The 11,323-nt window shown below is 36.0% G+C and overlaps 2 protein-coding genes across 2 annotated transcripts; one reads left to right on the top strand and one right to left on the bottom strand.

Moving 5' to 3' along the window:
- The first annotated feature begins 247 nt into the window (after nucleotides 1-247).
- On the top strand, nucleotides 248-1,157 carry LOC116160653 (putative nuclease HARBI1). The gene is made up of 2 exons (XM_031473904.1): nucleotides 248-503; nucleotides 553-1,157. Exons 1-2 carry the CDS (start codon nucleotides 249-251, stop codon nucleotides 1,066-1,068), a joined length of 771 nt encoding a protein of 256 aa, XP_031329764.1. The 5' UTR covers nucleotide 248; the 3' UTR covers nucleotides 1,069-1,157.
- Nucleotides 1,158-1,481: 324 nt separating this feature from the next.
- Nucleotides 1,482-2,621, bottom strand: LOC116162287. Its single transcript, XM_031475895.1, has 3 exons — nucleotides 2,162-2,621; nucleotides 1,915-2,112; nucleotides 1,482-1,868 (listed from the first exon to the last, which is right to left on the bottom strand). The coding sequence occupies exons 1-3, from the start codon at nucleotides 2,231-2,233 to the stop codon at nucleotides 1,482-1,484; spliced, it is 657 nt and encodes a 218-aa protein (XP_031331755.1). The 5' UTR covers nucleotides 2,234-2,621.
- Between the last annotated feature and the right edge of the window lie 8,702 nt (nucleotides 2,622-11,323).

The following is an 11,323-nucleotide window of genomic DNA, read 5'->3' as shown; positions in this document are numbered from 1 at the left end:
AATTTTAATATCGAACGTCGGATCGCCAGAAATAATAGTGATCCATTTACATTAAGTGATAGGCACTTTGTTAGATGCTTTCGGTTAACAAAACATATGGTCCACTACATACTTGAAAGAATTTCGCCCCACATGTCTCACTCTGCACATATAAATGCTGTTAACCCTGAGCTGCGATTGTTTGCAGCATTATATTTCTTGGTCATGGAGCTTATCAGAAAGTGGTGGGTCACAATTTTATGTTATCAATGGCTCAAAATACAGTATCCAATTGCATTCAGGAAATCAGTCACCTTATTGTGCATTATTTAAGTGATGAGTGGATCCAATTTCCCACTACTGAAGAAGAAAAACTGGCAATTAAAGTCAAATTTAGGGAAACCACACACTTTCCAGGTGTAATAGGTGCAGTTGACTGTACACATGTCGCTATAATTGCTCCTCGGGAAGAAGAACATAATTTCATTAACAGAAAAGGTTACCATTCAAAAAATATTCAAATAGTAAGTAGACCCCTTTATTAACCTAGATTGATTGCATTCTTTCCGACAGATCTGTGATTACAATTTGAAAATATTAAACATAAACCCCCAATTTGCGGGTGCGACTCATGATGCCTACATTTGGCGAAATTCAGAAGTTCACCAAGAACTGGAGAGGTGTTATTTAGCAGGAGATCGTCATTCTTGGCTTTTAGGGGATTCTGGCTATCCGCAACAGCCATGGCTAATGACCCCTGTATTAAATGCACTTGCAGGATCTGCAGAAGAACGATACAATACTCACCACGCTTCTGCAAGAAATTGTATCGAGCGTTGTAACGGAGTTTTTAAGCAAAGGTTTAGGTGCGTCTTGGGAGAGAGAACATTGAGATATTCCCCAGAAAAGGTTGGAAATATTGTTGTTGCATGTGCAGTGCTACATAATATATGCACTGATGCAAGACTAGAACTTGACGTAGAGAATATGGAACGTATAATTCCCAATGAAGTGAACGTTAATGTACAGCAGATGAATGAAAATGGTAGGGATGCTCGAAGAATATTAATTGAAAATTATTTTCAATAGTGTAATAGTTTTTCTTAGATGTAGACAATAAGATTAGTACAACAGATAGTCTTAATTGTTAATATCATTTTTTGTTTTTGTTTGCTTCTTTTAAGGATGTTGCAATAGATTGTAAACTCGTAGCCATTTGATTGCAATAATTGTTTAATATTGTTGAATTTCTTTTAATAAATCATTATGCATGCTTTCAAACAGATGTTCAGGCCTTTTTTTTTTCTTTATTAAATGCCTCGTCTGTTCTGATGGTGTGCCTTTTCCCTTGTGTTCTGATGGTGCCTCTTTTCCCTCCTGGGTTAACATACTATATGTGTGATCGGTGACGATTTCTATGTCCGTGTCACTAAGTTGTTGTGGACTGACAACATTAACAACCTGATTTGATGAAGAAGGGGCTGAATCAATCAAAGTATTTACTATTGGGGATTGTTGGGACAACAGTATTGGGGAATGCAGGTGTGGTTTAGGGAAGTCTGTATGGAGTGCCATGGTATCTGTACATAATTTTGTGAAGCGGTGTGGTGTAAGAGAAACGGTTTCATGTAAATGTTGAGGTGTGGATGTGTAAACGTATTCCGAGGTGGTAGGTGGAGATTAGATGTATAACTGTGTATTGGGGTAGGTGGAGTCTGTCTATCTGTAGGTTTTTTTATCAGTTGGTATGGTGTGAAATTAATGATTTCATTCAAACACTGAGTTGTCGGTTTGTGTACGGTAGGCTGAGGTCGAAATGACAAAATTTCAGATGTGACTGCATCACTTGAAGTAGATGAATAGTTATCCATTTCGACGTTGCTTTCAGTCTGCAAATATGCATTGAGATAGTTGTAATTTATCAACACGACTTACAAATAATTTTCTGCGCTTTAGTCCTCTTTCTATGTTTTCTTTATTTCCTTCGTATGAAGTTTTCCCCATGATTTGAAGCAATCGCTCTTCAAAGGTAGTCAAAATTATGACTATTTTTGGTCCACCACCAGTGCCCAAAGCATGTTTATTTATTGAAGCAGCTTTTGCTTTGGTTTTACTTTTCCAGTTGGTGAGAGGCTGTAAGAGATATTAAGAAATGAATGTGTCACCTATGATAGTATGTTACTTTTTTCCACTCTTCTTTTGTTTTTTGTCCATGTCCTAAAGCATTGAGCTTTGTGGTAAGCTCGTCCCACATGTTATTGTTGTCACTTCTCCATTTAACACTATGGAATTTGTTCGTAATGAGTTCAGGGTGTTTTTCAGCTGTGTCGAGAATAAGAGACCAATGAGCAGCCTACACTCTCATTTTTCAAGACGTTTTAATTAACTATTTTCTTGTAAAAGTATAACCCAAACACTAACAAACAACAGTAACCTCAAAATGTGCACGGTAAACGTTTAAGCACTTTAAGCATTAACAATTTTGTTTATTATTCTCATCTTTGTTCAATACGTTATGAAAGAGAGAGATGCATCACAAGTCGCCAGCAAGAAACTTGTCGTTTAGTAAGCGATTCTACCGGTGGGGCAAAACGAAAGAGGAACGAAAAATAGCAAGGGCGTGATACAAAATTCGTGGTTATGTATTTCATTACGTCAAATTTACGTCACACAATAGAATTCTATTTTGGCATGATGCCACTACTGGGTGTTGCTGGCACCGGCAGTTACTCAGTAACAGTGGGAGTATCTCTGTCTGCTGTATCTGCTAACGGCTTCAACGTGAGCTGGTCCAGGGACACCAAGATGGCTTGCACGGATGTTGGTAATTGTTGTAGGAATTGCTCCTTCAGGGCCTTGTCGTCGCCATATCCGGAGTGCTGCACTAATTGCTTCATGTGATGGCTTCCGAGTTCCTAACTCATCTCCCGAGAGTAATTTTTTCAATTTATGTGAATCGGACATCGCTGTCCTGGCGATAATTGCAGCCTTGAGGCAACTTCTGGAGTGAGAACTGTTAGCACATGATTAAATTTCTCGAGTGATTTTCGGATAGACTAACTCAAATTTTGCCTCCGCCATTGAGAACCACAACTCTACCCGGTTTGGTCAGAAAGCTGGTAACGTCAGGGACATAGTAGCGATTGTTCCTGACGGTGCTGCGGATACCGCGTTGTGCGGTTGTTGGGGCTGCGATTGCTGTCCCATGTTTTCGGTGCCCGACAAATTTCCGCCTCCATTGTCGCTGGTTGCCATAGTGAATTTGTTCGATTCCCAAATAAAACTTTAGAACACGTGGTCGCTAGTAAACACCAGTGACCAGGAAAAACAACAAAATGGCGTGAAACGGAATGCCACCCGGTTCAGGTTATTCGCGACGAAAACCATTCTTCGGCGATCACGTCGGGGACACCAAAATATAGCGCATTCGTTTATACGTACGCTTTATGCATGCATAACAGACACGTTATAAAAAACAAAACGGAGAATGACTTACTTGAATACATATAACGTTGAACAGTTGAGACGAAGTAGGAAGAAACATTGCAAACTTTCTCTTATATACTAAGCGGTAGGCGGCGCATGTGAAGCTTAAACACTGTTGTCACAAGCTACGCGAATTTTAAATCGACAGTACATTGAGGTAAGTGATCAATTAATAAAAAATAAACTGCAAATTTACGGGTCGCAAGTAACATTTGTAAAAGTCGAAGAATTTTATCACGGACGTGGGATTTTCCAAATTTGCGTTTTCAAGATTCTTTGCTAGTGCTAGTGTTTTGCGCAAAATGTTTATAACTAAAAATTTAAATTGACATTTTTATAAATTCCTTTCTTTTGGCTTAGTTTGACAATGTAAATGTAATAATAGCACAGAAACAGAAATAGAGCGTAATTTTTTCACCTTATGTGACCGTATCTGCATCGCCTTGCAAATTATTTCCTTTTGTATACACAATTTTACAACGCTATTTATTTGCCACCAATGCAAATTTTACACATGCCAACTTTTTAAAATAAATTTTTACATGCAGCAATGAATGAATCCATTGTCAGTTCGACTTTTTCACATCAAGCAATGTTGGGTTTTTTTTATTGCCTTTGAAACTATATGGAGGTTTTTAACGTTGTCATTATAATATATTCGCGTAGATGCTATGGAGTGTAAATTGAGCGTAAAGGGGGAAATCCAATTTCTTTCATTTCCAATATATTTATACTGACAAATAGGTCAATTGTTATTAACAAGTAAATTGATGAATCTTTATAGGAAGGATTCAATATAAATGTGTTAGCTATTATAGCAAGTTTTGCATATAAATCATAATGGCTTTATTACCCCGAAATCGATCGCTAAAAGGAAAAAATGAAATTCAATGAGTCCGTTTTTTAATTCGAACAATTTTCTAACTTCTACCTCATAATGGCTTTATTTTTACAGGTTTCTTACTCAAAGATCTAATTAGTTTTTTCAAAAGTAACACCGTTTAGGCTTTCAATACCATGTTTGGGTAGAGTTGGCCGTTAAATAATTTTCATAATACCTATCTGTTAATCTGACGTAACTAGTAATGTCAATTAGTCCTGTGATGTGTACCACTAACGTTAAACTTAACGCGCAGGTTATCTGTCAAAAATGTCATTTTACCTGTACTAAATAACGCAAAGTTTGACGTTTTTGATACATCACAATGCTGAATGTGATAACTTATAACGGCCTTGGTTTGTTAAATTCCATATTGTTTGTAAACAATGTCTCTATCGCACCGGGAAAGGATAACAATAGATCTATATGTGCATTTTAATTTGGGATTTTATTTTCTAAATGTGCAATTATTACATAAAAATATGAATATATTTTATTATATATTATATTCCATTTATTTTATATATGACCCAGTGATGAGTGATGTGTTTCTATGCTAGTAGCAGCAGTAGGTGTAATGAAGTTCTCCTTCGCGAATAGCAGCAGAAGGTGTAGTGAAGTTATCTATCAGTATTTTATGCGTGTAAATAATAACAAATTGTGACCTGAAATTCAATGGATAATAGTCAGTACAAGAAAGAGTAAAATGATTACTACACAACAAACAAAATAAACGCTAGACCCGCCATTATACTCAAACCCAGCTCCACATTCGAACACCGTCAACTGCCGCTAACTTCATCCCCAAGCTTCGTTATGACAATACCCTGGTCTTTGGCATCTCCGCAGAAAGGTCGAAATAGAAAACGTAGCATCACTATTAGCGTATCGCATTTTTGTGTCAGAGGTAAAGGTGTGTTGCCTAACCGTAGGGGTAGGTCACTGTCAAATAAAATTAGTACTGAATCTTTTTTTTAGAATGTAATTGGTCACTAGGAGCTCCACTAATGCACGCATTTTATATTGCCAGAAAATATTATGGTTTGACTATATCCCCCGTAGTAAACTTGCAAACTCATCTTAGGTACATATGACTAAAACTAACCTGCTTGTATAACAAAACCTATATTTATATGACCTAGCAATTACGCATACATATTACACGCATCTCAACTAACGCACTGACCTAATTTTTCTACCTTATTTTCCAATCACACTAAAGTTTTATTTGGATCGCAGACTATTTTTTTTTAATATACAACTAATAGTACATTTCGAAATAAGATAGTAATGCGCTTATAAACGTGAAGGGGGTTTGACATGTGCCAGGTAAACTTGTTTGATAGATAACTTCCTATGTGAATACATTTGTTTTCGTTGAATTTAATTATCTATGGTAAGATAAAGGAAAATAACACAATTCCCGTCTCAATTTGACCTATTTTCTGCAAGCCACGTGGCCGATCCTAATCCACGCTGGTGGCGCCACCGGTGTCGTGGCAAAATTCATACGACACGTCTCTTCCCGGGCCGAAAAACAAAGGGTATCAAAAAACATCGTTTAACGAGCAGTACATATACCCACAACCAAGTAGACGTGGACAGTGGCCGGAACTTGGTCTCATCATACATTGCCGTAAAGGAAAAATGAATTGAAATGTTGTGTTATCGTCAGCCAGTATGAAGAAACTAAATTTCTCATCCGCATCGACGTGGCCAGCTCTGTAGTCATTTTTCAAAGCTGTACTGGTCCATGGTCAAAGAAGAATATGGAAGATTATTAAAAGAACATGGCGACACATCTGTGATCATATTAATATTGATCAGACACACTGCAGTTAACGATGGCTAATCTTGAAATGCATTTTCACTAATCCTGACGAGTTCCTTGTTGACCAGGAAATATATTCAAGCAAAGTTGGGGAAGATTCAAAAAGGCCTCTTCTCTTATAATCTCGATGCTGTTATTGACAAGTAGATTCCAGATCCGCTTAAAATTCTCTGAACTGCATCGTAATTTAAATCTTGAGTATCTTGATCTCTTGCAAATATTTGAACAGAACATGGCAAAATGGTGGGTTTACGAACATTTCCGCACCTTTAAAAAAGGAACGTGGACAGTGGCGTAACTACAACGCCCAAAGGTACGCAATGAAGACGGGCTCCGACCTAAAAGGACCGCGGCAAAAATTTACAAAAAAATTAATTTAATTAATTTATTTAAGGTGCATTGAACAGCTTAGGTCTTTTACACCATTAAACTTAACTTAAAAATTTACATGAGTGATCTATATCTCATCTAACAGGTTTGTATTTTCTAAATAACCCAATAACTTTAATATGTCTATTTCAAACACATTCGTAATGTCTCTTGGTATCCCGTACTGTATTCGTTCTATATTAAATTTTGTACACTCGCACAATATATGTTCTACTGAGAGAGGTATGTCACAAAAATCACAGTTAGGTGGCGGTGTCTTTTCGTAGATATGTTTGTGAGTCAGTTTTGTATGTTCTAGTCGTAGTCTTGATATAATAACCTGCTGTTTTCTATTTAGCTTCACTTTTGGTTTCCAGTAAGTTGGTGTTTGCTGTATTTTTCGTAGTTTGTTGTTTTGGATGTTTTCCCAGTCCTCATACCACTTTTGGAAAATGGTTGTATTTATGAAATGTTTGGTATCCTCTGGTGAAACTGTACTGTCGTCTACTGTTTGTAATTCGGAAGCTTCTTTCGCCTTTGCATCAGCTTCTTCATTTCCCAGTATACCTATGTGACTTAGGAATCCAAATGAATGTAACGTTTTTGTTCAGTTCTTGAATTTTATATAAAATTTTGTGAATGTCTTTTACGTAACTGTTTGTAGGATATAAATTTTTAATGGATTGAAGAGCACTTTTAGAGTCTGACAGTATCAGGAAATTATTGTTGACATTATTTTCGTCAAATTTCAACGCCATTTTTAAAGCACAAAGTTCGGCACTGTAATTTGAACTATATTCTATCAGACGCTGTTTTTCGCAAATGTTTTTATCCGGACACACGAAAGCACTTCCGACTTTTCCACTTTCTTTAGATCCGTCTGTGAAGATCTTTATATAGTCTGGATATTGACTTAAGATAGTTCGTAGTTTTATTTTAAATAACTCTGGCGGCGTGTCTGTTTTGCTACAGGAAGTTAATTCTAGGTTTATCAGTGGAGGATGTGTATAAATTGGAATACTGCTGTAGGAATTTTGCGTAATCATTGCGTTAACAATTCTCGAAAAAATTGAAAATTTCCCGAACTTATTCAATGTTACGCTTTAATAATTATTTACATATTTTGCGTTACTAAAGGAAGAGATAAAACGTTCGGGAAAAGGCATAATGCAAATTCTAACTAATATTTTATTTACGAAGGGCAATGCACATGCTTTATTTTACAGTGTACGTTACTATGTACGTATATACGTACTGCACTGTGCACGATTTTTTGCTGATTATTTATAGTATTTTTAAAGGTTATATTTATTGAATTCGCTTTACTGACGTTATTGCAGACCAACTTTGGTTATTTACATTACCTACTTCATTAGTGAATAATGAAATACGCATTTCGTTCGATTTCACCACAGTTAACTGTTAATCTGACTTTAATCTAATACAAAATTTGATATACTCACTATATTCCGAAGTCGCTTATATAAAGTACATGAAATACTTTGTTAATTAGCGGGACCTCCTCTAGTCTAGAAGGTATCTGAAGGTCCTGAATACGGTAATCTTAAGGTACGGTTTCGATGGAGCCGTTGACGGTGGCCAAGGAAACCAGAAAAAGAAGAAACCATACCTTAAGACTGAAGTTGTATTTCGAGATGAATGCCGCTTAATAATTTTAACACTCCAGCACGGACGAAACAGTTAAAGACCTTAAAAAAAGGCAGGTTCATTCATACACAAAGAGTTGAGGAGTTTAAACATCGAAGGAACATGGCCAATCTTAAACAAATCAAAATAAGGATAACTTTTAAAGTGAAACCAGCAAATGTCAAACAAATTCAAGGGTTACCTAACCTATCCCTAGTTACAAGTAGCTGAAGGCAATACAATTCACAATAAAACGAAGAATTAGAATTAACTACTTGCATTAACACAAATATTACACAAAACTTGACAATTAAAGTTCGAACAAAATCAACTGGACTCTGACTGAATGCACAATTTTACAATGGACCTGTATGAACTTCAAAATCAGCACTATTCACGACACTATTTTCTACATACATATACGGACTAGCATTGTTTAAAAATTGCTCATATATGAATTTTGACACTGTTGTAAAATGACAGCATTGTTTTAAAGGTTAATGTATCTCCAGTGGTGTCTTTAAGTGAGCCAACGGTATTTGAAATGTTGAAGACTCGGAATGGACGAAACTACCAAAGTGGGGCCTCCAAGAAAAAAACCAAGTAAAAAACCCTGAGCAGCGAAGAAATAAATTCGCTAAAAATGAACAATTCCTGAAGCCTCCACAAGCAATTCCTGGACCTAGCCTTAACCATCAAGTTTTTTTAAAAGGTCAGAGTCGAATAACGTCAGAAGATCGATATGAGGGTGCAGTCTTCTGGGGTGTATTTCTAGTGAACTTTCATTTATATTTGTAAGATGGTTGTCGTTAAAAATCCAAGGGATTAAAGTAAGTGTAAGGGAAATAGTTTTGAAGACGGACCCTTAAAATGAAGTTACGCTACTGAACGTGGAAGTGGTTCACGATAACGCTCGTTTATCAATTCATTTAAGTGCACCGAAAAACGTCATCATAGTCAACAATTAACAAGATCCGAATTCAACAAAAAGAAGTCCGCATAACGTCAAGATAAAGCATTTGAAAAGTAGATGGCATTGTTTTTGGTATCTTTTTCGTTTGTGCTGCTTGATTAACATTGAATTTGTTGTTGTAGTACGTTTACTTATATTTTATTGCAAGCACTTTATTTACAAATCGAAATATAAATTCGCTTAACCAAACTTATAACGGATAAGTAGCACTTAATGGTTATTCCAATTGATGTAAGATCAACCTCAACGCATCTGGCACATTTAGTTATAAGCGAGAATGTTCCGTATTCAAGTAAAATACGAATTAAAGTAGAAGGTTAGTGAAAGCAATATCGGAGGAAGGATCTATATAAACCCCTTGTGGGCTAAGGCATTAAGGTGCTGTATGTATTAAACAACTTCCTTGGACATAAGATAAGCTTCAACGACGTACAAAGACACTTGGAATACCTAACAGCGGCGCTTACGAGATGTACCTTCCTAATTTAATTGAAATCCAATAGAGTACAAATGGAAAAAAAGAAATGGACACGTTCTGTTCCGGAGTTTATTTTAAAATTGGAGCTTTAATGTTTTCTAATTTAGTTTGGTAACTTTTCAGATTTGCAAAATATAAATAGGTTAAACATAATCGTACTTGATTATCGGATTGAAGTTTAATTTTAAGACGCACTACCGCCGTACCGATACAAGGCTCTAAAGTGAGTTAGTCTAATTAGTATACTCGGAGGGGAATCGCTTAAAAAGCACTTGACTCAATACATTTACGTACATTACCCTAAGTAATTCGATAAAAACGTTTATAGCAATACGTGTGCAATATCTACAGAATTTAATCATTTGATACTATTATGATCTTGGCATTTACTGCGACATTGTATTGCATTTATGTGGTTTCTTTTTGATGGTTAAATACACAAGCGTATTTGGATTGTTTGGATAATATAGGAACGGATCAATTCTCCCGTGCATTGTAGAAGATTGTGGTAGTGCCTAAACAAAATTCGGTAGCTTAGTTATTGCGGTACAAACTGCGTTAGCGAATACACAGTTGATCGAATAAGTACTGCATAAAGAAAACTAACCCTAGCCTTGTATTTAATTTTACGATGCGAGGCTCCAAAAATCTAAAAAATATGACCTTTACGTACCTTCTGAACGGGAGGAAATAGAAACGGTACGTCCACGTATATGTAATCGAATGTCTTAGTTCATGGCATAACCGTATGGATTAGTTTATACACCTGCTCGTTTGTCTTGTACGAACGACTTCTGTTATTAATAGGCAATAATTAATTAATAATTAATATGAATACAAACTTCTATTTTGGTCTTCGCTAGTAATAAAACGAAATTTTGTTATAATGAACTTATATATTAGGCATCCGAATCCCCTGTGCGTCAAGGTGCGAGTAACATGCAAGAACTGTAATGTTCTGGAATATATCAAACAAGCTGATACCCGTAATACAAAATTAGTCAATGTGTACAATGTGTTGAAGTTTAGGGTTTGCTTATCATAGATACCTCGCCAGCAAGTTATGTCACCTTACGTCAAAATTAACCTACAACCAAAGCCGCTGATTACTTTGCAGAGACTTGAGGATACGTCGAGAAGTTTAAAGTGAAATTATACAAAATGTGGCCTTATTACCTTACAGATAACATAGATCCGTCACGATGGACACGAATGAAAGCAATAAAAAAGGTGATTTAAAACGTACTTTTAATGGTCGAGTTAGGGTTTACTGTACCCAGTTACCAACGACAGCACGAAAGAACGTAGTCTAATCCGAATAATTAAGTTTAATACGTCTGCGTATTACAATAAATATCACGAAATCTGATTTATATTCGAAGTTTTATTTCTCTCCCTAATCCGATTCAGTATTTTTCAAGTGAACTGTGTTAAGACGTTTAATTGCATAAGAATTCTTAGCAATAAGGATAAAATTCTGGCAGTGCAGAAGGTAGACATCTAAATTTTTTTCCGAAAGTGAACTTAAAGTAGGTAATTTGTTAAATTCTGGAGTAAAATTTATGGGAGATTTCTTTGTTACAATACGAAAAATCCACAGCACTCTGTAAGTGTAATTGCACTAAGAAAGTAAAATTTTAGTAAAATTAAAGTACACGAAATTCAGCAAGTAGGGGAACA

The sequence above is a fragment of the Photinus pyralis genome, unplaced genomic scaffold (genome assembly GCF_008802855.1).
Source record: "Photinus pyralis isolate 1611_PpyrPB1 unplaced genomic scaffold, Ppyr1.3 Ppyr1.4_LG1, whole genome shotgun sequence".
NCBI classification, from domain to species: Eukaryota; Metazoa; Arthropoda; class Insecta; order Coleoptera; family Lampyridae; genus Photinus; species Photinus pyralis.
Note: the sequence above shows the minus strand (reverse complement) of the source record. Positions and strands in the feature narration are given on the sequence as shown.